The sequence below is a fragment of the Candoia aspera genome, chromosome 3, assembly GCF_035149785.1.
Source record: "Candoia aspera isolate rCanAsp1 chromosome 3, rCanAsp1.hap2, whole genome shotgun sequence".
Lineage (NCBI taxonomy): Eukaryota > Metazoa > Chordata > Lepidosauria > Squamata > Boidae > Candoia > Candoia aspera.
Window position 1 is genome coordinate 171,524,478 of NC_086155.1, and position 26,041 is coordinate 171,550,518.

Consider the following 26,041-nt stretch of genomic DNA (forward strand, 5'->3'; position numbering starts at 1 on the left):
TAGTGAGTAGTCTAAAGGGTTAAACAGTAAAAACATACTGAGACTGATGTTTGGGAAAGGCATTTTTGCCAGATATATAAAATAATAATACTAATATAAAATAAATATAAAATCCTGCAGTGCAACTTGAATGGATGCAAATCACTTTTTTAGAACGTAACAAACTTGTACTTCAACTGAAATGTGGGAAACATTCTGGGGACATTAAGTGAAAAAGAGTTTATATACCCTCAAAGTTGATTAAAAGGAATGCCAATCGGTAAGGCCCCAATTCTGATAGCCCTGTATTCCTGAACAGCGTACCTATTATTTTCCCATTCATAAGAAGGGAACAAATCCAGTCAATTTTCAGTTAATCAGCCTTGTAAATATACTCAGTAAATTGTATCTATTGAAAATTACTGGGCTGGTTTGATACTGAAAATACCTTTCCCCAATGAACATACTCGATCTATGGCAGATTGATTTAACTGTAGACAAAATTTTATATTACATTTTTGGGGCAATAAAGCTAGAAAGCAAGAGGCCATGGATTCTTAGGCACAAAGCCAGCTGGGTGCCTTTGGGCCAGTCATTCTCTCAGCAAACCAGCCCAGTAATTACCAATAAATACATAATTTACTGATTATAATATTGGCAAAATATTGCCAAGAAAACTGCAGGGATTTGTGAGGCAGTCACCAGGCATCAAAACTGACTAGAAGACAAACATGCACAAGAAACCTAATACAGAGATAGATAAGGAGAGTAGTATGATTTCAAGTCAGAACATTTTGGTTACAGAAAAATAAGTTTATTTTCAACAAGAGTTTGAGACAAGCATTTCAAGCTGTTATTATTTCAGTAAATAGTTAAGTGAATACAGACATTTGTAACATTTTAGAGTCTTCATCAATACACAACGAATTGGGGGGCAACCAAAAGCTCAACCATAGAAAGCATTTTTTACATTTAGCTAAGGTCCTTTTAAAAGTTTGGTTTAAAATATGAAGGATCCAGATGTCTGAGAGAAAAAAGCACTTAGTATTGCTGTTTCCAGAACATGATTTGTCTATCTTCTCCTCCAGTAATTATGTTGCTGCACTGGTCATTCATCCACATACAAGTCACAGCACCTAAGACAGAGACATATGCAGGTCAACCAGCTTGACCATTTGTGACCACCTTCATCAAACTGTAGAGTCACCTCTAAGCAGTATCTATAGCTGCAATCCCCAACTTGATTTCAACTTCAGAAAGATGTTAGGTCACACTGATCGTAGCTCATAGCACCTATGAAATCCGTATTTTGAAAGGCAAGTTATGGATTTTTTTATTATTTATTTTCTATCCCACCTTTATTATTTTATAAATAACTCAAGGTGGCGAACATACCTCATATTCCTTCCACCTCTGTTCCCTACAGCAACAACCCTGAGGTGGGTTGGGCTGAGAGAAAGTGACTGGCCCAAGGTCACCCAGTCGGCTTTCATGCCTAATTTGTCATATTTGATTTAATTTGTCATACTAATTACTACAAAAATTACATACCAAAGGGTCTTGTGCAAACCTAGAAAGAGTAGGACATGGAACTGTCCTATGGATTGTTGATTAATGAACAGGAAGCAGTGAAAAGTAATTAATGCCCTGCATCCCTATTGGCAAGGCAGGGTATTCTTCCCAAGGATCTGATTTGGGACTTGTGTTTTGTTTGTAAGTGATCATGAATTGGTGGTAAGCAAAGAGATAATGAAGCAGAAAAAAAAATTCTTGCAAATGGGTCCAAAACTGTTGAACTGATTGCCTTCCAGTGCCTCAGAGTTTGAAAAAAAGTTGCCAAGTTGATAGAACAGAACTTTGATGTCAATGTTGTTTCTGGTTTTCTGATGCTTTTTGATTACGTTTGTTTTATAAAACCACCTCCAAACCAAAAGAGTGCATTAGCCAATAATGTAGCAGACACAGATCTATATCTACAATACTGACATTAGCCAGAATTAGTTGAAGGAAAGACAGTTAAACATATACTGCTTTTTAAAAATTACTTGCTATGGGGATTGTGAGTGTACATTATCTGAGCACATGTCATATTGCACATTCCTTCCTAGTTGGTAGGATGCAAGCCACAGTGTATTCGTTTGCAATGTAGCCTCTACATTGGAGATCCTAGTTTGCATAATCATGCCAAAGTTTGTCCAAAGTCATGATAAGAGTTGGGCAGCCTATAAACCAAATAAATCAAATCAAATCAAATCTCCTTTGCTCCTCCTATAGGCATCCTTAAAACTTCACTAAGCTTTTTTGACAGCCAGATTCTATTGTCTTCCACTTTTTTCTTTGTTGGAATTGTTTACAATCATGGGTTTAGTAGCTTCACACTTGTCTTGTTTATTTCTTAACACTCTAGGCTTTAGTGTACAAACAAAGGTCATGAACCTTTTGAGCCAATGTTGTTTTGGATTTTCCATTTAATTGTTTAATAGGCCTCTTAATAGCAATATTCTGACTTCCTTCTACAGTGTACAAGTTTTAAGATTGTTACTTCATGATATCAGCAAGCTCAGTAATATTATATAATAATATTAAGAGGCAAGAGCAACTTACAAAGTGAGCATACACCTTAATCAAATATTTAAGGACTTCAGAGATTCTAAATGTCACTCAGAAATATTAAAAAATATATTCAAACATACCTGTATGTCCCAGAATTCTTCCTACTGTTTTTCCTCCGAGTATATCCCAAACAAATAATTCTCCTGACTGACTTCCTGATAAGACTATGTGTCCATCCCACTTGAAACATCTGCAAAAATAAGTTTAGCAAACCAAAATTGGCTATCATATGACATTATGTAACTCTTCCCTCACCAATAGATATATTTTTCAGATTTTAATCAAGCACAGGCATTTGTTGCTAAGAATGTGTGGTTTCAGACTGTAAGAAAATGAAATATATTTTAGGTGTTTTAGTTGTTAATTTGTGGAATTAAATCCATTATTATACTCAACTGTATCCAAGATAAGAGGGTACTTTAGATGTTTTGCACATTCATATTTTGCAAACATTAAACCTTATGCTAATTTTAGAGGGACAAGCCAGAATCCCAAAACTCAGTTATACCTCCCCAGGTAGTCCTATGAGTACAATCTTACTGGTCCATGTATTGAGATAATATACATGAAAATATATATGAAAAATTTTCAAAACTTGAAATAAACCAACCATTTCATACACTTTATAGTACTTTAACAATACTTTTCTAAAAAATTAAAATTGGCAAAAGAGATTACCTTTGAGTCTGTTCCAAGGCTACAGAAGAGATAATCATTCCAGTTTGCACATCTGTTACCTTAAAATAGCCATCTTCTCCTGTGCTTAATAGGTGCCGGCTATCTATATGACAAAAATAGCTGCACTGGGTATTGGGTTAAAGTACTCTATGTAAATTACCTTGTCTTCAGTACAGAACACAATCCCATACAAGGTTTGGTCAAATAAAATTCAGAGCAGCCTTCAATCCACAAACTGTAATTCCTCACACAGATACAATTATACAGTTTTTTAGCTATGTATGTAGATTACACACTTGCCTGAGCTGAGAACAAAACCCCTATAAGCATCAAAACCTGATACTATAGTTCAGCTTCAGGAAAATTAACTAGTTGGTAAAAGGGAAATACCCTCCAAATTAGGATTACAGACTAAATGCATGCAGGCAAGGAAAAACACCTCCACCTAGACAATTTTTAGTGTTAAAAGTTGATGATGATGTTTTCTCTTCTGTGCAGCAGCTAATGTGCTACAAGTGACTAACACAGATATGCATTGGAAGGCAAGCTAGCAACAATGCTTGAAACATCGTTAAAGCTGCAGGTATGTTCCGAGATTACAAAGCCCTGATCAAAATGAGATGATTGGGGTTGGCTACAAGCAGCAACTGTCTGTCAATAATAAATAAACTCAGCTGAACATAACAGGCCTTATTTCTTCAGAAACACAAACAAGTATTTATTGGAATTGTATGTTTCCAATCCATAACTACATAATAGCTTTGATTATCCAATACCAGAGTGAGTGTTTTCCCTGACAAAATTGGTATTTAAGAGAATTTGAATCACCCATACCAGGACTAAAAGCAGCATCCAGAACAGTTCCTGAATGGCATGGAAGGTGATGCAGTAGAGAAGCAGCAGTAACATCCCAGATGCTAATGGTTCCATCTTTTGCTCCTGATGCTAGCAGAGTATATGCAGGATTCAAGTCGATAGTTGTTACCTAGGAAATTATGTTAATGTTATTTATTTACATGTTATTAATGATATACACAATGATAAACAAGCCTGAAGATAATGAGTTCCCTAAGATAATGCATCTTTATGCCTAAACACCTGAACATTTAAAACTATGTATAATTACTTTTTCTTTTCTAACTGAGGGTGTTTCATTGAAAGACTACTTTCACAGACAAAATGAGCACAAGAGCGGGATTTGCCTGGAGAGGCTTCTGCAATCTCTGCAGGGGTGTCCTCATGTCATAAAAGTCAAGATGGTGGCCATGCTGGTACAATCAAAGCTCCATCTATTTTTTATGTCTGTCACACATAAAAAAATAGGCAGAGATTGGCCTGCACCATTGTGGTCACCAGACTTTTTTGATCATATGCTGCAGATACAGCTGGATCTCTGTAAATCTGCACTGGAGAACTGAGAACTCTCTGAAAGAAGAGGAGGAAAATAGTAAGTCATTATCACTGTCATGTTTTCTTTCACTCACCAGTCAATTACCAGTGGATTGTTTCTATGACATAAGATTCACTGTTAAGAAGATTCAGGATGTAGCCAATTTTTTTTTTTACTGCTATGAAACAAAAAGCAGATGTTGATTTAACTATCAGATCTACACATTGATTCTTCTAGTGCAACTGAGGTGTAATGGCATTAGGATTATGGTTATGCATGACTTAAAAATTATGCGGAAAAAGTATTGCGGACTGCTTGCAAAAGTCAGGACAACATTTTTCTGCTACATATTATTATAACAGTAGCCCCTATTATTTTCAGCTCCTGCCTGAGCCTGTAAAAAAAATGTGTGTACTGTAAGAGTCACATTAATTTTAGTAAAGCGCCTTCTTAAAACAACTGCCCTTGTGCAGAAGCCAGAATATAGTAAGCCAGAATACAGTTGTTAGAGGCAATGTGTTTACATGATATCCAAAGCACTTCTTTCATATAATTTGCAAGGAAAATGTCCTAATTATAATTCAGATTAGCCATACTACAGCAAAAGATACAGATATAATAAAGCAAGATCCACCAAGTAGATTCTTGAACATATTTCTTCATGGCCATTGAATCCCTCAAATCCAGTCCTCCATTTAGTGCAGAATTCCAGAATTCCAAAAAAGAATGCAAATTAAACCATAAAGTTTCAGTGGCCCTTTTTGGCAATAGCGAAGCAAGTATCAACATATTCCCATTAACAATACATATTTATCTTTCAGCAATTTATCCATGTGCTTTTAATTTACTAAGATGAGACATTTCCAAAATTCTGATCACTTCAAAATTTTACATTTTGTGAAATTATCTTTAAAGCATGGCTGAGGAATTCTGGGAGTTGAAGTCCACCCATCTTAACATTGCCAAGGTTGAGAAACACTATGTATTCTGGCTAATTCACCACTGTACCAGCGATTTTTAAAAAATCTATGTTTTACTAGACAAACCCAAACTCAAAACACTTTCTACCATGGAAGGAAGGGAGACTGTTCATATTATTCTATATTTAGATTTTTAGATCATAAATGCATCAATGTTGGGACTTGTACTTTATTCTTTATAAATTACTGTGTACACAGGTTTCACTAAATGAGGTTGAGAAAATGTTTCAATTCTCTACAAGAGAAAAGAAACAAAGAAAATGTTTGTATAAATTTTTACACATATATAAACTGAGATATAAGAAAGCAGTTATTTGTATTTGTATATCAATGTAAACAATTACTTTTTAATATCTAATTTTATAATTCTTTAAAATGTACACTATAAAATGTATTTCCAATTCAGATCTCCCAGAGTACATTTACACATTTTAAATACAATCGACAGTTTAAATATAATTTCCCAACCAAAATGTATATATGGATTTCAAGTTCCAAAATTCCCCAGCCAACATAGTTATTGCTGAAAATTCTGGGATTTGAAGTCTACACTTCATAGGCATTCAGTTTGGAGAAGGCTGATACAGAGATTTTAAAATGTTACCATGAAGATAGACTTGAAATAATTCAATACCATATGCTCTGATGTGCAAAATGTATGTCACAAAAATGTATGTCACAACAACCCAACTCTCCTCTCCACCCCATCTTTCAGACAAAGTTGTCTCTGAATTGTATTTTTTAACATTTTTAAACTTAAATCTATAGGAAGTAATCATATTAAGAATGTATTCATTTTTTTAAATAAACCACATTTATTTTTGATCCTCAGAAACGAGATTCAAAGGCCATCAATTTGAAAAATGTTATGCATTTCAAACTTACACTAACATCATGTTCCAATTCAGCAAGCAATTCAAAATGTTTCTTAGTGTTTAACAACTCTGTCGGATTGCAGTGCCATACCTAGAACACAAGGTACATAGTGACTAGAAATAGGTAAGCATTGCTTTTACTCATTTTGCCAATTCAGGTAAGAGATAAGGAGTTGGAAAAAAATTATGGACCATTGTTTTTATATATAACTGCAGAGAAATTATTGTACGCACAAAGTTGGAAAGATTTGGCAATACCTATGACAGAGGAATGGTTGGTGAAGATGACAGAACTCACTGAAATGGCCAAACTGACTTGTATGATTAGAGAAAAGACAGTATCTATGTTTATTGGTGACTGGAAACCCCTTATGGACTTTTTGCGTAAAACATAAAAAATGAACTTATGATTTATGGATTTGAAGATTAGATAGGATGGATTATAGAAAGTAGAGGGTCTTGGTGCAACTTTAGAAAGAGGTCAATTTATAATTTATATTTATTTATACTTTTTTATCCCACCTTTATTATTTTTATAAATAACTCACAGTGGGGAACATACCTAATACTCCTTCCTCCTATTTTCCCCACAACAATGCCCTGTAAGGTGAGTTGGGCTGAGAGAGAATGACCAGCCCAAAGTCACCCAGCCGGCTTTCATGCCTAAGGTGAGACTAGAACTCTCAGTCTCCTGGTTTCTAGCCTGGTGCCTTAACTACTAGACCAAACAGGATCTCTCTCTATAATTATACTTACAACTGCTGTAAAGAAGATCGGAAGTCATTTCTTTATATCTTTTTTCTTTCTTTTCTATTTTTCTGCTACTCTTTTTCTTTTTGCACCTTTAGTTTTTTCTTTCATTTTTTTCCTTTTTGTTTTCTTTTTTTCTATTTCAGTTTGTATTTGTCTTATTAGTGTAATTTAAAAATTTAATAAAATTATACAGATAAGATATAAGGTAGCTTATCGAAGACACCCATTTACTCTTTTCATATAGTTTGTTATATTATTATGTTCTTGTTTATTCATTCAGTCGCTTCCGACTCTTTGTGACTTCATGGACCAGCACATGCCAGAGCTTCCTGTCAGTCGTTGCCACCCCCAGCTCCCCCAAGGTCGAGTCTGTCACCTAGAGATCATCCATCCATCTTGCCCTTGGTCAGCCCCTCTTCCTTTTGCCTTCCACTTTCCCTAGCATCAGCATCTTCTCCAGGGTGTCCTGTCTTCTCATTATGTGGCCAAAGTACTTCAGTTTTGCCTTTAATATCATTCCCTCAAGTGAGCAGTCTGGCTTTATTTCCTGGAGGATGGACTGGTTTGATCTTCTTGCAGTCCAAGGCACTCTCAGAATTTTCCTCCAACACCACAGTTCCAAAGTGTCTATCTTCCTTCACTCAGCCTTCCTTATGGTCCAGCTCTCACAGCCATATGTTACTAAGGGGAACACCATTATTTTAACTCTGCTGACCTTTGTTGTCAGTGTGATGTCTCTGCTCTTAACTATTTTATCGAGATTGGTCATTGCTCTCCTCCCAAGAATTAAAAATCTTCTGATTTAAAATACATCCCAAAGAAAGAGAAAACCAAGAAGGCAAAGTGGCTGTCTGCTGAGACACTAGAAGTAGCCCAAGAAAGAAGGAAAGCAAAAGGCAACAGTGATAGGGGGAGATATGCCCAATTAAATGCAAAATTCCAGAGGTTAGCCAGAAGAGATAAGGAATTATTTTTAAACAAGCAATGCGCGGAAGTGGAAGAAGACAATAGAATAGGAAGGACAAGAGACCTCTTCCAGAAAATTAGAAACATTGGAGGTAAATTCCAGGCCAAAATGGGTATGATCAAAAACAAAGATGGCAAGGACCTAACAGAAGAAGAAGAGATCAAGAAAAGGTGGCAAGAATATACAGAAGATCTGTATAGGAAGGATAACAATATCGGGGATAGCTTTGACGGTGTGGTCAGTGAGCTAGAGCCAGACATCCTGAAGAGTGAGGTTGAATGGGCCTTAAGAAGCATTGCTAATAACAAGGCAGCCGGAGACGACGGCATCCCAGCTGAACTGTTCAAAATCTTGTGAGATGATGCTGTCAAGGTAATGCATGCTATATGCCAGCAAATTTGGAAAACACAGGAATGGCCATCAGATTGGAAAAATTCAAATTACATCCCCATACCAAAAAAGGGAAACACTAAAGAATGTTCAAACTATCGAACAGTGGCACTCATTTCACATGCCAGTAAGGTAATGCTCAAGGTCCTGCAAGGTAGACTTCAGCAATTCATGGAGCGAGAATTGCCAGATGTACAAGCTGGGTTTAGAAAAGGCAGAGGAACTAGAGACCAAATTGCCAATATCCGCTGGATAATGGAAAAAGCCAGTGAGTTTCAGAAAAACATCTATTTCTGTTTTACCGACTATTCTAAAGCCTTTGACTGTGTGGACCATAACAAATTGTGGCAAGTTCTTAGCGGTATGGGGATACCAAGTCATCTTGTATGCCTCCTGAAGAATCTGTATAACGACCAAGTAGCAACAGTAAGAACAGACCACGGAACAACGGACTGGTTTAAGATTGGGAAAGGAGTACGGCAGGGCTGTATACTCTCACCCTACCTATTCAACTTGTATGCAGAACACATCATGCGACAAGCTGGGCTTGAGGAATCCAAGGCTGGAGTTAAAATCTCTGGAAGAAACATTAACAATCTCAGATATGCAGATGATACCACTTTGATGGCTGAAAGTGAAGAGGAACTGAGGAGTCTTATGATGAAGGTGAAAGAAGAAAGTGCAAAAGCTGGCTTGCAACTAAACCTCAAAAAAACCAAGATTATGGCAACCAGCTTGATCGATAACTGGCAAATAGAGGGAGAAAATGTAGAAGCAGTGAAAGACTTTGTATTTCTAGGTGCGAAGATTACTGCAGATGCTGACTGCAGTCAGGAAATCAGAAGACGCTTAATCCTTGGGAGAAGAGCAATGACAAATCTTGATAAAATAGTTAAGAGCAGAGACATCACACTGACAACAAAGGTCCGCATTGTTAAAGCTATGGTGTTCCCCGTAGTAACATATGGCTGCGAGAGCTGGACCATAAGGAAGGCTGAGAGAAGGAAGATCGATGCTTTTGAACTGTGGTGTTGGAGGAAAATTCTGAGAGTGCCTTGGACTGCAAGAAGATCAAACCAGTCCATCCTCCAGGAAATAAAGCCAGACTGCTCACTTGAGGGAATGATATTCAAGGCAAAACTGAAATACTTTGGCCACACAATGAGAAGACAGGACACCCTGGAGAAGATGCTGATGCTAGGAAGAGTGGAGGGCAAAAGGAAGAGGGGCCGGCCAAGGGCAAGGTGGATGGATGATATTCTAGAGGTGACGGACTCGTCCCTGGGGGAGCTGGGGGTGTTGACGACCGACAGGAAGCTCTGGCGTGGGCTGGTCCATGAAGTCACGAAGAGTCGGAAGTGTCATGAGCACCGTTGAGCTGAATGCATCAGCACAACGGCACACATAACAATACCACGGAAACAAGAGCAAGGGATTAAAAGATAAGCAAAGCGACGCACAACAACAGACACAGACCCCGAGGAGAAGGGAACGACCCCGGCCGGAAAATCCAGTCAAAAGAACACAGGGGGAAGAAAGAGCGACAAAGACAGGGAGGATCACGAGGCACGCCTGGAGCTGTCAGCAGGAACGCAAAGGATATCGCCCAGCTGAAAGCAATCACCGGCCGGAGGAAGAAGACGATTACGAGAGAAGCCCGGGGCACCAGCAGGGGCCCCGCGACCCCTCACCTACCGGCAACGGAGCATACAGAACTTGGGGGGATCACACAACCCAAGGTGGGGGGGGGGCGCTGACCGGCGCGGGCTATTTAAACCCCGTACCGGCGCGCTCCCTTCACTCTCAGCTTTTTCTAGCTATGCACTATACTGAAATAAAGCAGAACCTGATCTTCCCTAAATTAGTGTCTGTGTTTTACTCAGTAGTAGGCAGCGCATGACAGGAAGCGACTGAATGAATAAACAACAAAATGTTATACATTTATATTATACATTTTGTAACTACTGCATATTATGCTCTTGCACAAATTTAACAATTCAAAGCCTATATACCTAAGCTACTTTTACATCTCTGCAGCTGTTTCTAATTGCTCATATTCTACATGAAGGACATTTTGCCAATCAATTTATCTGATGGATAGTTGTTATGCTTCTTTTCCAAGGGAAGGTCTGTCAGTGGCACGGAAAATAATGGATCACGCATGAAGCCATAATCTGCCTAATCTGTTATAAACACCACAGGAAGTGCTATCATCTAGAGATGATTAAATAGCTTCCATGGGGCAGTTTTATAGTGGAAAGTGATCCTTACTAAGATTTCTCAAGGAGACACAGTGCATGAGTCAAACTAGCTACTATTACCCAAATATGGATAGACAATTTTGGCGCTATAATAGAAAGCTGATGTTGCAAAGGGGATAAATTTTCAGAAGTCTCAGCTATCCAGCTGTAGAGTTGCTGTTACAGGTATAGGATGCTTTACAAACTGCTGCTCTCCAGATGCACTGGACTGCAACATTCAGAATTTTTAGTCAGCATAAGCTAAATCCTGAAAGTTGTGGTCAACACATACTGTATCTAGAGGGCAACTGGTAGGAAATAACGACCTGCAAAATTTCTTCCATCACAAACATTTTGTATTGGAAGAATAATAATACATACTTTTACCGTTGAATCCCAAGATGCAGAATATAAACGATTGTTGTGCCAACAGATCTTGCTGACAGCATCATCATGGCCTATTAAGGTGTCCTGCTGTCTTCCAAAGGCTACTGAATAGAAATAGCTATTAGAAATTAAGAAAAAATAGAAAGGGATGTAAAAATGCTTTGGATAGCAATTTTATTTAGGATAGTACACATACATACAAAGGTAAACCGAAATATAGTTCTTCTCATTTTCTCATTTTTAAAGTATTTAAAACAGCATTTATCTTTGGGATTGTCCTGCCCATTAGTCTCAATAGGAGATCTCCTAGTAAGGCAAATATTGCAACGTCAGCAAATAACAGCAGTGGGGTAGCAGAGCTAGACCAAGTTATTTTGTTCCCTGAACAAAACAGCATTCATCCCATTCCATATAAGAAAGATAACTGGATTGGTTGTTGAATCTTTTGTTAACCTCTGCTGCTTCTAAAGGAGCAGACTAATTTAGGAAGTGTCATAAGGAGACCGTGTAACATAAAAATCTCTCCTTAACACCCTATTTGCCAGCTGCTTCATGTACTCTATGGTGACTATGGTGACTTTATTGATTAGTCAAATGATCATATCAGAAAGTTGGGCATCAGCCACTATAAGATACAAAATATAAAATATGATACCATATACCATGTACTCAAGACACCTGCTTCATTCAAAGATTTAGCCATGGGACAGATAACTGCTATGTCTGTCAGGAAACCTGGCCAGATCTGGTGACTGGGGGAGCTCTCTGTGCAACAGATGACTCATGTACATGCACAGTCTTCCTTTTCTCCCAATTAGCTCATGGAAACACTGGCCCCAATTAAAGGAGTCATGAACTGGTACTGTACATTCAGAAATGTGTAAAATCACATACATATTATTGTCCCATGAAGAGCATACAACGGTGCTGTTCCCTGGTAAGATTAAACAAGATGACAAAGCCTGTAACAAAATCAGCAAGTGTTGGTTCAAGTTACATCTGCAAACCATATTAATATATTTTGAATCAACATGATTTGTATCTAACGAATTCAAGATTTAGCTATTCTTTTGAAGTAATTAAACAGATGACATTATTTTCATGTCTAATTCCTCAAAAATAGCTGAGATAAAAAAAAGGAGCCATATTAACAGAAACAGTCCCACTAGAAGATTATTAATGCATTATTTCACTCTTTGTTTATCTAAAAGAATCACTAAATATAAGCCCAAACAAGATAACCTAAACTTTAAAAAAAAGGAAATGCAATCCTAGGTTGCAACAGCAGAAATATGGTGTAAAGATCAAGAAAAATATTTATTCCTGAGATGGTCACACCATATCTAGAATATTGCATCCACTTCTGGCCACATTTTAAGAAGGACATTGACAAACTAGAGTCTATAGAGGATAGCAACCATGGAAAAGGACCTGGGAAGAAAAACTTTTGAGGAACTCTTGTAGGTGATAAATGTATTTGATCTGAAGAAGGCAAGACTGTGTGGATACATTCTGCCCTTCAAGCATCTGAATGACTGTCTTGTAGAAGATGGGACAGACTTGTCTGAAGTTGTTCCAGAAGCCACAAGAAGAAACAATGGGTTCAAATTAGAAGTAGATTTTGGCTGGACATCAGGAAATATTCTATAACATAAAGTGATGTTCAACAATAGAACATACTGATTCTGGCAGTGGTAGACTATCATTCATTTAAACAGGCTGAATAGCCATCTGTTGGGGATGCTTACAGTAATGGATTTCTCCACTGGGCAAAGGACTGGATTAGATGATCTCAAAGGTCCCTTCTAACCCTTAGTTTCTATGATCCTATAAAGCCACCATCCTGTGAGTGGACGTTGAAAAGACCACCCTTGGCAAAGACAAAGGTATCAGAGAGGGAAATATTGCTATACCATTTGCCTGTCTACCACCTGTACATCAGGCCTTTAACTGTGTGCTCCTAATGGAGACCATATGCCCAGGATTGTATCAGTTTCCTGGCTTTGGACTTAAAAGGAATATTATCCTGGCTGGCCAGGTGCAAAGGCTTAAAATTGGCACTGGGCATCAAGCAGCTTTGTATATTCTGAATTTCACTTCAAGTTCCAGTTTGAAAGTGAATCATGTGGCCTCTAATTCAGCCTGCATCCATTTCAACTGTTTTCTGAATTAGAGTCCCAACCCAATTCGGTGCACACATCTAAAAAGGCTACAATAAAGGCTTGGAAGAACTGACCATGTTTGAGAAGGACACACTCCTCTGAAGCATTTTTGAGTCTGCAGAAAACATCTTCAAAGTTGAATCTAATGTAAATGATGAGAGAAAAATAACTGTGGTCATTTAAAGGCATCCTTCATCTTCCAGTTTGAAAAATCAAGCTAGTCATGATATGGACATTCAGTTGGCAGAAGAAACTAAAAGTGTTTCTGCAATTCTGTATATTGATGCATATGTAATGAGTTCATCTGTTAGGCAGTGGAAAAAGCACCAATTACTCTCTCTGAATGAGCTTGCACAGGAGGATCATCAATTCCATTTTAGAAGTTTATTTCCACTGAACATGGAAGGAGCAGAGATTGCTCCTTCAAGATGCAATACTATTTGCAGAAGGGTAGAGATTTTAACCTATCTTACTCAATCAAAATACACAACATTCTGCTCTGCTATTGTGGAAAGACAGTGTCAGAGATTTCTTTTTTCCCCCTCCAATGACTTGTTTAGCTTTTTTTACTGTTGGGTAAACAAATTTCTGGCAGTGAACCTCTCTATTTCTGATGCAGGTTTTCTATGCACTGCAGATGCCAAATGGCATTTAGGTCACTTGGAAGGGCTGCCTTCACTGTATGTGGCCAAGCTTAAGCCTCATATTCCTTTGCAAGTCTGTAATATAAACATGGCCTTAAATGGTAATCAGGAAATGTTGCCTTCTGGCAGCTTGATTACCTTTAAAACAGTTTCACTGAGTCATTTTTGAGGTTACAAACATTTTAAATCAGAAGAAGCAATCCCAACCCTATACCTAAGTATAAATAAACTGGAGCTGGGCAAATCACAGGGAACTATAGTCTGGTAAGCATTTCCAGAAGATGTATAAAATTTCCTCTGAAGGCAAGATTGGTCTGTAGCTCAGGGACGAATGTTGTTTAGTGGAAATAGGCTTCCCTTTAAAAATGAGGTGGGCAAAGATTCCACCTTCTTTCTGTTTTTTAAGGAGAGGGAGAATTTTCCCACTGCTCCAAGTGGCAGCTTTCTGCACACAACATGCCCTTTAATTAGGGACAAATATGACCCCATTGGAATAATGCCAAGAGGAATGGCCAGACCCTGCATATGAGCAAGGAGAAGCTTCCAAAGCCAAGAACATATGCTAGCAAGAAAAAAATCCCTATTTATGTTATCAGTATATATAGCCCATTCAATATTTGAGCCAGGACAAACACAGTGAAGTATCTAGACCAGTGGCTGGGGAATTTTGGGAGTTGAAGTCCACTCATCTTAAACTTGCTGAGATTGAGAAATGCTGGTCCAGACCGACTAAACTGGAACTGGCTAACCATGGAAGCACTGGCTGCAGCTGAGGCTGAAAATGGGTCTGTCAGATTCCAAGACTGTACACGTCATATCTTCCTGAAATCATTTTTTGGTTTCAGTTTTTAGTCCCTTAATGTTCTCTTTAAATGTATTTTCCGTACTTTTGCAAAACTTGGGTGTTCATGTCAAGCATACCAATACCTACCTTGTTCTTGTATGAAACCATTACTGTTACTATTTTTTCACCTACTGAAAGTACTATTCTGCTACTTCCCTAGTAGTTGACATTTCAACAGGAATTTGCCAACACTTCTGTTAGGCAAATTAGGAAGTTAACCTCTGCACCCATGTGATGCTTTTCTGTACTTGCACAGACCTACTGTATGGAACAGTTCCGTCCCTTTCTGTTCAAGTTTCCTAATAATACATATATATTAAAATGTTCAGATATTTTGTGAATCTTTGGATTCTTAATTCTGCAGACATAACATATGCCAAGCCCATAATAAGCCAATTTAAAAGGCATTCTAACATTTCACATTACTTGAAAGCAGGCAAGTGATATAGGCATTACTCACCTTGAGATGTCGTAAAGATGGAAGAATGGTCAGAAGTAGAACACATGGCAATTCCGGTTATTGGCCTTTTCAAAACAAAATCTTGTTATTTATTTATTTATTTATTAAATTAAATTAAATTAAATTAAATTAAATTAATTTATTTTCTATCCCGCCTTTATCATTTTTATAAATAACTCAAGGTGGTGAACATACCTAATACTCCTTCCTCCTCCTGATTTTCACATCAACAATCCTGTGAGGTGAGTTGGGCTGAGAGAGAAGGATTGGCCCAAGGTCACCCAGCCGACTTTCATGCCTAAGGCGGGACTAGAACTCTCAGTCTCCTGGTTTCTAGCTCAGCACCTTAACCACTAGGTTAGGTAGTTAAGGTGCTGGCTTAGCTAAACTGGCTCTCCATTTAATTCCAGGCAATACAGATAATATTTCCAATTGTATCCTTCCTATAACCTACAGTGTAGGTTAGACTTAGAGATCCAGTAAGGTTCAGGGCTGCTTGAAAACAAGCAAACTAAAATTTCAACATTTAATTGCACTGACATTATTTTTTTTACCTCCTTGGCTCAGTTCAAATCAGTTGTTTTGGCTGTTAAGCTCTGAACAACCTGATGCTTTGATTTTTACAAATCATGTTCTTTTTCAGTAGGCATTTTCTGCCATTGCCTTTGAAAATATTTTTCCAACTGTGCTACTTACAGTTCTACCCAATGTTTGCTAGCAGAAGGAAAGGTATTATTTATTCCATGAAATTTCCTTCCCCACCCTAATTATTTCATTTTCTTGTAATAGGGCTGCAGATTATTGCTATGAGTTAAAAATATTTTATTGCTCATTTTATACAGCTGCCCGTCAAGCTGCTACAAAGTTTACCCTTTGTGGATCTTGTGCTGCCCATCGAGTTTTAAACTGGCCATGTTATTCCAGGAAAGTAGGATGCTTTCTTCAGTCAGATCCTCAAAAGATTCTTCACCTGGAGAGACTGACAAATGCGATCATAAGGCAAAACCAATGTAATCAGAGGAAAGTGACAAAATATACTTTTTATACAGGATGTTATTTCTGGGAACAGACAATTAAGGCTCTTTCACATTCCCTTCTATTCCTACTTTTTTTCTATTAAATAAAGTAACAAAAAGTAGTATCAGTTACACTGTCCACAAAGAGGCACCGCACTACCAGTTTCATCCTTATTAGTAATCATCAGGTCTGGGCAGCCAGAGGTTATTCTATGGGGTTCAAAACAGGACCTGAACTCATGGACCTTCACTCTTGGATGGCTACATACAGCACATTAGCCTTAGGAGCTACCCAGGTCCTGGTGCTCAATGGTTTGCAGGAAAGGATATAAAGTAGCTTTCTGCACACAACAGAATGGCATATACGCCTACTTTCCCTTAAGTCTAAGAGAGATACAGATGTTATATTATGTCATGCCCCAGGTATGGAGTTTTACTAAAGGCTTAAAAATAGTATCAGTGATAGTACCATAATAATGCAAGCATCCTTCTCCCCATCAAAACTATCGTTTAATGTTATACAAATGTTAATCACCATATGAATGAAACTCACAATTAACAGTATAAACCTACCAGGTGTAATATAAAGAAGAATTGAAAAAGAAAAACCTAATGCCTGGAAGGCAAAACTATTCAAGACATGCCCTCTTCCTTGTGCCTCTGTTGTAAAAAGACTGAGATGTCATTACCTACCAACAATCAACTGCTGCAAATCAGATCTAGTTTTATCTTTCCAATGTTGTGAATTAAAATTCCTCCACTAACAACAGCCATTATGCTTTGGGTTGCCCACGCGTATCCTAGGAGATGGCATCCCATAATAGCTGCCTCTCATTTTTGAGTTTTTGTCAAAAACAATTAACACTCCATTTTAAATTTTTGTGAAAGGTATGCACTATAATAAATAAATATAATAAACTATGTACTATGAACAAACAAACTATGAACTATAATAAGCTATGATTATAAGCCATAATAAATAAACTATGATTTCCTAACAAATTATATACGATCTTTCACTATGTCATTTATCCAAAACCCCTCTGATAGCTGCTTTATATCCTTTCCTGCAAATGCAAACCACTGAGTGCCAGGACCTGGACAGCTCCTAATGCTAATGTGCTGTAAGTCGCCATCGAAATGGGAAGGTCCTCGAGTTCAGTTAACAAGTCAAATTTCTTGATTTTGCTGGACAAAGCAACATAATTTTTTAAAAAATGAACTGAAATAGCCAACGCACTTAACAACAAGCAGAATCTAGATGTCTACTAAATTTACCTGGAGATTCAGTCACAGAAAGGCTATGACTGGATGCTCGTGACAAACTTTTTAACTTTGGGATTATCCTTCTAGGATGCGGGATTGTGAACAATTGTTTCGGAGTCTGTCCAAATTCCAGGATTTGTGTCAACAGAGCTACTCTTTCATTTGTGTCCATAATACTTCAGGAAGAGAAAAGAAGAAACAATCTTGTATTATACCAAGAAAAACATCATAGTGTACTTATTAAAAGCAGTAACAGTTCTCATGTTACAAGCTGACAGGATTACACGATACAGTGTCCCCTCCTCATCTCTGTGGCAGGAACTATAATGTCCCATAAATCATTTCTAATGTAACAGGAAAGTGAGTGGTTTCTCTCTGCCCCCAATAATTATCGTGTGTGGCAGGAGATGAAAAAGGGATGCAGACATTGTTGCTGAAAGGGTGGCTGTGGAGATCAACTGTGGCTTTGGAGGAGCTGCTTGCCTGGTGAGTTTAACCCTTTCCCTAAACATGGCTCTTATTCTTTCTTTCCCTTTGAAGTTTTCTTCCCTTCCCCTTATCCCGTTTTGTTTCTCCCTTTTTCCTCCCATTTCCAACCAATATCTTGTTCTTTTTCTTACTTTTGCTGTTTCTGCTGGAAGGATAGAGAAAAGCCTATCCTTGAATGGCTGGTATCTACAAATGGGGGCTGTTATTTCATAGGCAATTAATTTTTCTGCTGTTTAACTGAACAGACATTTAACAGAAGTTTTTTCTGTTCTGGTTTTGCCTTTTATGTCACATGCACACATTTATTGGCAGGAGGAAATCCTCAGGACTGGTTTCAGCCTGGCAACCCTAAACTGAGAAGGTAATATTTTTCCTATCTGTCCTTTTATTATCTACTTTTCCTTTTTGGAAATAATCATTTTAAATCTTTGAAAGTTGACTTCATTTTTAGTAAACAATATGGAACAAGAATCTGAAATATTTTTTCAGTTCCAGTTTAAATACCTTTACAACTTTGAATTAGTAAGATTTGCATATTTTTTAACTAGTGAACAAGAATTTATATATCTTTTTTTATAATAATTTTTATTAAAGTTTACAATTACAAAGATAAACTAATACAAACTAAAGAAGTGTAAAAGAATGAAAAGAGAAGAAAGTGCAGAAAAGAAAAAAGAAAAATAGAAAAGAAAAAATAGTAAAGAAAAAGAAAAAAATATATATAAAGAAATGACATCCCCATTCATCACAACTACACACCATTTCAGCAACTTATCACCTTCTCTAAAAATACAATAAAATATCTTCTTCTAAAATATCTCTTCTTCTTCTATTATATATATATATATTATAGATATATAGATATATATCTATATCTATATATCCCCCTTTCTTGGGGGAGATGGGCGGTAATAGAACTTTGAAGAATAAATAAAATTATTTTGCTCCATTCTGTATCAGTAATTCAAATTTAAGTGTTCTTCTCCTTTAATCATAAACTTTAGTTATTTCTGGTTCCCTCTAGTGTCCAACCTTCAAAATCCCATCTTACGTTTTTTTATAAACAATAGCATTGTCATTCAGAAGAGACTGATAATGTGCAGCCGGCTTCAGATTCAGAGGGAGACGCTGACAACATGCAACCGGAGTTACCTACTGGCAGAACTGCCACCTGAGCAGCTGCAGGCAGAGGAGGCGGGCTGTCTGCACAGCTGCCACCAGTCTCTGAAGATGAAGAGGCTGAGTTGCCACCCCCTCCCAGCGCAAGAGCTCGCCACGCGGAGCGTAGAGCAGAACAAAGGTGCTCTGCAAGGTTACTTGCAAGGAGGGAGCCTCGTCCTCCTAAATGAGCCACACCAGGACTGCTCTTATTTAAGAAGAGCTATGAGCTTGAGCCTCTCCGTTGGTGACAACTGTTCACAAACCCAGACTGTGTGCTCCTTGCCTTTGGACTCGAACCCGTGTGACCATGACTCTGAACCGGCTGATGACCTTGCTATGATGTTTGGACCCTGGATTTTGCCTGACTACTCTTGTGCCTACTCCTTGGATTTTGGATTATCTCTTAGCCAAGTTTGTTGAACTTGTGGGGACTCGATTTCTCTTTTGTGTGTGTGTGCGTGTTTATACATACCTTTTCCTCTGCTGCTTGCTATTTGCTTAAAACCCATCTAGCAAAAGTTTGCAACTACCTCTTTGTGTATTGTGTGTGCTTGGCCTGGGACAGCACAAGCATTTTCCCTACTGGAAGGTTTTTTTATAGTTAATTTTAAAATTATTTCAAATCCCCCTGGACCCTTAATCCATTTATAACTTTCTAAAATCAAGATTCTAATCACACTTTTGCTGTTATTCCTCCCCCCCATTTTTTTTAAAGTCCTTAATTAAAACTTAAAACTTCTTTCTCCAAGGATGAAGGAGACTCACCTAGTGCATATTGTAAAACTTGTTGATCCGAAGGTTCTTAATAGTTGAAAAGTAATTAAAAGGCAATTCTAAAAGTGATTAAGAAAGGCTCAGCTGAGCTTTTTGTCCGTACAGGCTACGTTATGGCTAAGAGCGTGTTGGAATTCTCTCGACTCCTGGCCACTTCACCCACGAGCCAACCAAAGAACCTCAGTTCCTGCAGTCTACCCATTAGGAGCAGCTGTCCAGAGTGCCTGTGGTCAATCTCATGATCTCTCCTTTTTCTGGAGAGATTTCAGTGGCCAGAACTCATCTTCTGTTTGTTGATCTCTGCCGCAGCACCATCCCCATTCCTTCCCCATGTCCTCACCGGAAGTTCAAAAAGATTTACTTATCTTAACTACCTAATTGAGCAATTAATTTATGGAAACACAACCCAGATGTAGAGCAATTAATTTATGGAAACACAACCCGGATGTAGAGCCTGCAAAGCCTATAGCCTTAGGAAGAAAATTTTAACTTGGAAAGTTCAAATGTACTCTGTTCTTTATTTAGCTTTTCCCAGTAACTGCCTTTTAAAAACAGTTTTGACATAAATAGCCTCATTGTTCACAATTGTCCTGTTCAGAAGGCAAACTCTAATTTAAACAAATCAGGATCTCAATATCAAACCTGGAATCAGAGGGGAGGAGAAGCATGTGGGCATCTTGAACTATTCTCAGCCTGTTTACGAAGTTAGGAACATAGCATCCAAAAAGGCCCAATGCCACTGATTTTATTAAATATTAATGTATTTTGCAGCTTTCCAAATAGGGCATCCCATTAAATATACCAGATTAGAAGTGGGCTATGCACCAAAATGTTGCAGCATGCAGGGATACTACCCAGAGTTTCAATCAAGCAGTCATGCCCTCTTCCAGACTATGCCATTGTTTGACCTCTTCATGCCCACATCCAGTTTTCTAGTGCCTCCTCTTCCATTAGCCATTTGAGTATTCAGGGCATGGAACATGCTTTCTGTTCAGTGTACTACTCCTGAGCATGCGTCCTGCTCCATTATTTTTAGGTATTTTCCTAAAGGTTTGTTTGTTGCTTCTGTGCTTTTGCAAACCTGAAGGTTGTCTAAAGGCTGTCAGTATCTCCCTTGAGTGCATGCAAGATACCTGAGGATCCACACTGAAAGAACTACATTCACTATTTGGGTAATACATTTTTTTTTCTTTTTGGGGAGTGGGTAGAGGTTCAACATCATGCATGGCATTTTCTCAAAAGGAGATGTATAAAACATATAATTAAAAACAGTATTTGTAATAGAAGGAAATGAATCCTGTATTCTCACTATAGGTATATAGAAGTTACCTGTTCAGATCTACTCCTCCTTCATAGGTCAAAGGGTGAAATACTACAAAGAAGGAGAGAAGTAATGCTGAAGATACAATTGTTATGGCAAGACTTTTAATCAAGAACCATTCTGCAATCTTTCACAAAAACATGTGTCATTTGTACACAATAAATTTCAGCTATAGTGAATATCAGGACACACAGCACTTAATGTCCACAATATAATTTTTAAAGATTTAACTCTCTGAAACTGCTCAACATCCAAATAGTCTTCTCTTAATGAACTCTGATGATAGAAATTACTCACACAGAGGCAGCCTGGTGCTGTGTAAATATTGATCTAGCTATCTGAAAGATCTTAACCCATTTCTCCTCCTTCTGTGAATTATCTGTATCTGACGGTGTTGTTGTTGTTGTTTTAATCATATGGCATAGCAGTTCAGTGTTCATGCTGCTTTTTCTTGCTGGGGAATCCTTGTGAGGTCCAGCAGCCAGATGTGTAGACTATTTAGTCTGACAAGTCATGTTGTCCGGGGTGCATGAGGAGGCTAGTCTACATTGCACCGAGTTGGGCTGAGAGAAGGTGACTGGCCCAAGGTCACCCAGCCAGTTTTCATGCCTAAGGTGGGACTAGAACTCACAGACTCCTGGTTTCTAGCCCAGAATCTTAACTACAAGACCAAACTGGCTCTCTGACAATGGTAACCAATGGTAACTGCTCCCCTTCATGATTTTGAAGGCTTACATTTCTCCCTTTGCTACTTCTACTTCTCTACTTCTCAGAGGCACTTCGCACACAAAATTAGCAAGCAGCCTAGAAGCCAAGCAGCGCCTTTCTGCAACCCAGTGGAGCCAGCAGATTTTTTCTGTTAAATCCAAATCCACTAAACCAAGATTTGTTATATCAAAGCTTTACTGCAGAAGTCTCTGAATTGAACTTTCACTGCTACTTCAAGCAGCAGCCACAAATATGATGGATGCCTCTGACATGTTCCTCAGTGATTACATAGCCAACCCACCCTACTTTAGAAAGATCTTACTACACTAATTACAATGAAAACATATCTGTGGCTATTCAGAAATAAGCCACACAGAGTTCATATATTTACTCCCAGGTATATTTACCTAAGATGTAAAGATTTAAGCTATGGCCTCCAATTAAAGATACATTTAAATTTAATAAGAATATAATCAAGACTCTTGCATATGACAAAATCAGCAATATTTATAGACATTTACTTGACAGCAAACCCTACTTAACATAATAGAATTTACTTCTGAGAAAACATATCTAGGATTGTGCCATTAAAATGCGTTTGAATCTGTTTTCATTAGAATTATAATCTATAACAGATATGGAAGAGAAATTAGTATTACATGGGATGTTCTGCATTTAAAAACTTGGGGGGGGGGTGTTAAAGAAGTACCAGTATAAGATAAAACCACAGAATTGAAACGTAAAAATAACCCTTGACAACTTTAAATATCTATATGAAAATTACCATTCTGAGCTGCAATGGCTTCATTGCCCTTCTGCTTATAGCCAAACACAAGATCAATCCATTCATGAAGATGTTCTGACACATACTGGCTTTCTAAAGCATCTTGGCTCTTCTGGAGAAAATCATTAGCATCTGAAATAAATGATATCCAAGTTTCTTGCATATTATGGGACAACAAACCTCTATTCTCATTTTCCTGTTTCCCTTAAAAAATAAAAAGAAATCACAAGCAGCTTTGATAAATCATATTAATCAGCAATTCAGAAATTTGTAGTAATTATCTCCAAAGCCCTGGTAGGAGGAAAGTGAAAGTTATTCCACAAGTTTATGGAAAGTGTGGGAGCAAATCTCTAGTGCAGAATCCAGATAATAATTACACCTAAATTTCTATTTACCTGATGCCCAAGGAGGAAGTTCTACATTGTCAACCATCTTTCCTCCTTGTGTCTTCCCCAAGTCCAGTTTCAGATTATTTAATAAGAAACTAGGATCATTTTCATAGAACTCAGGGATTAACTGGATCCAAAAAAAAAAAAGTACAGGGAAGTGTTAGCAATGAAACAAAATTGTGCTTATATCCATAAAAACATTACAATAAAACATGTTTATTCATGCTTCTAAAGCCATCACACAACAGACTGCCCTCTTTCAAAAAGAAAATCCAAACCTGACTGATTTCTAACAGAAGATACACCAGTAATCCCATTCTTGGGTTGAATGCACAGTAGGAATTGGTAGAATGTGCTGTTGGCCAGGTGCATGTCTACTTGGCTATCTTTTCAACTGAAATACGTTATTTTTAAGTGTAGGCATTTGGCACCAACATGTCCTGCCTTCAAAGATAAAGCAAGGGAATATCTATAGTGTGTATAAAGCCATTCACATTAACTATCAGGTTATCAGATTCAGAATATTCCAAGTAAACCATTAAGTTACAGTTGGTATCAGGAAACTTCTGTCAGTGAACATTTTGTTATTAAGGACAAGTACTGTGAGATTTTATTTTCTTACTTTAAAATATCAGGCAAAACTGGATGTCCATTCCTTCTTGCTAACAATAGATTGGCCAGGTGGATGTCTACTTGGCCATCTTTTAAAGTGAAATAAATTAACTTATTTTGAAGTGCATGCATTTAGCACACTTGATGCCACATTACAAAGATTTACACACTGGCCACCATCCATATTTCTGTGCAACTGTATATCTTATTCTACACTAAGTCTGCCGTTTCCTGAATGTGCTCATAACTGTGGATCTCTACTGTACATAGCATTAATGCAAAGGTTCCTTCTATTCCTTAGAACATACAAACACCAAGCAGAACACAGCACAAGCTTTTTAGGACAGGAAAGGGGAATGGAAGGGATCTGCCCCAATTCTCTTTTCTCCCTCTAATGGCTTTCATGACATTCCAGAAAGTTCCCCAGCCCTCTAGCATAGCGTTACAGAGCCTGCAAAAGGAAAAAAAAGATCAGGAAGATTGCTTCCTCAATTCCGTAAGTGTTATTGGAACTCCACTGAGTGCTATTCTGGAGCAAATCCAGAAACTGAAATGACCAGTTATGTACAAAATGACAATGCTTTCATATCCTATCAAGGAAGACATATCCCTTCAAGGTCTTCTCTTCAAGATGCAAATGCCCTTACTGATATCATAAAGCCTACACCTGTGCTTGATATTTTGGCAGAAAAGGAACAACACAGGTAAACGTTGCTATATGTTACAAAAGAACGCCCAAAGTTTAAAAGCCTGTATTTGTTTATTTCAAATGTGTTTATGCCACTTCAATCATGGTAGCACTTACCAGTAATGTATAGTTCTGCCTACCCACAGCAGGGGATAAATTTAATTACCTACTTTCATTCCAGAACGTATCTTTGGGCTTCAAATATTGATTCTGAATTCCTGATTTTATTTAAACATCTAGCAGATGTTTAGTTAACTGATCATAAGCCTAAAGGTCCAGAAAGTTAATGTGATATAACATGAAGCATCTATCAGGCAAAACTTCCAGAACTTAATAAACTATATTTCAGCATACATGAATCTATTCCAGTCACATTTGACTGCAGGTCTTTAGAAGAAGTCTGATATAATTTATTATCTTAGCCTTAGCCCCAGCCTTAACTGGGGATGCTAACAACCGGGGATCTTCTGTGTGAAAGGCCCCAAATGTTCTGCTAAGGTCTTAGTTCTGTTTGGTGGAAATTCATTTCTAGATGCCATATCGGCAGCATCTCAATGGGCAACATAAAAGAGGCCAATTACTTCAGGTTGAAGTACAAGAAATTAATTTACCTCTTTGAAGTCTGTTGCTCCATCTAAACAGTTCTTCCAGGTTTCTGCAATACTAGTAAAGAATAGTACAGAGAATAACAAGTAGTAGTTTAAAGCAACATTTTAAGTGCGACAAACACGAAAATAAAATGGAACTGGTTGCAAGATTCAAAACTAACCTACTGAACATTCTGTCAGGATGATCAAACTTTCCATTCTGTAAACAAAGCATATGCTCTGGTGCTGTGGAAACAAAAGAGGTTAGATACGTATGTTCAATCAAGTACCATCACCACATGCTCTGAAATACCTTTGCATATATCTTACCAACTCTGACCAGGTAAAAGAGAATATAACCCGGTGATGAGTAGTGGCTGCCATACATAAATTTTGGTTCTTGCATTTCCTGATAACGCACCTATCAATGCAAGAAAGGCAAAAAAAAAAGTGGGGGGGGGAGGACACAGAGAGAATCAGTTTGGTGGAAATACTCTTCTATAATAATGTACATAGTTTATATTAAAAAGTGAGCCAACATTTCATTTTTTGTGTACATTGTTCCATAATGATTGAAATGACTCACTGACACAACCATATTCCATCTCTGTGGACTGTTACAGGGAACAATTCCAAAATTGATTCTACTGCAGGAATATAATAAAAATGCTAGACTCCAGAGGCACCTGGATGAATTAGTCCCCATGTCTAGTAAAGAATGATGTATATGTATATTTTGATTCTGAAATATTTGGAAGCAAGACCCATCAAATTCAATGCAACCTGCATATAAAAACTTTAGAAAGATATTCTAACCTAGTCTTTTCCACCACCACCCTTTTTTTTTTTTGCATAGATTGCAATGTCAAGGTAGAAACAGGCTT

The 26,041-nt window shown here is 37.7% G+C and overlaps 1 protein-coding gene across 4 annotated transcripts in view; it reads right to left on the reverse strand.

Annotated features, from left to right (window-relative positions):
- Positions 1-26,041, reverse strand: part of NSMAF (neutral sphingomyelinase activation associated factor) — a 299,495-nt gene that overhangs the window by 248,838 nt on the left and 24,616 nt on the right. For 2 of the 4 annotated variants that reach the window (XM_063299318.1, XM_063299321.1), the window contains 17 exons: positions 25,488-25,578; positions 25,340-25,403; positions 25,182-25,233; positions 23,277-23,397; positions 22,882-23,013; positions 21,398-21,440; positions 17,657-17,820; positions 16,233-16,341; positions 15,363-15,427; positions 13,489-13,556; positions 12,147-12,214; positions 11,247-11,370; positions 6,526-6,606; positions 4,105-4,255; positions 3,271-3,373; positions 2,673-2,782; positions 940-1,115 (listed from right to left, as the gene is read on the reverse strand). In XM_063299318.1, the coding sequence (XP_063155388.1) occupies positions 1,021-1,115; positions 2,673-2,782; positions 3,271-3,373; positions 4,105-4,255; positions 6,526-6,606; positions 11,247-11,370; positions 12,147-12,214; positions 13,489-13,556; positions 15,363-15,427; positions 16,233-16,341; positions 17,657-17,820; positions 21,398-21,440; positions 22,882-23,013; positions 23,277-23,397; positions 25,182-25,233; positions 25,340-25,403; positions 25,488-25,578 (1,641 nt within the window). In that variant the 3' untranslated portion in view covers positions 940-1,020. Of the gene's footprint in view, positions 1-939; positions 1,116-2,672; positions 2,783-3,270; positions 3,374-4,104; positions 4,256-6,525; positions 6,607-11,246; positions 11,371-12,146; positions 12,215-13,488; positions 13,557-15,362; positions 15,428-16,232; positions 16,342-17,656; positions 17,821-21,397; positions 21,441-22,881; positions 23,014-23,276; positions 23,398-25,181; positions 25,234-25,339; positions 25,404-25,487; positions 25,579-26,041 lie in introns of those variants that run through there. The other 2 variants (XM_063299319.1, XM_063299320.1) reach the window with 2 other exon arrangements.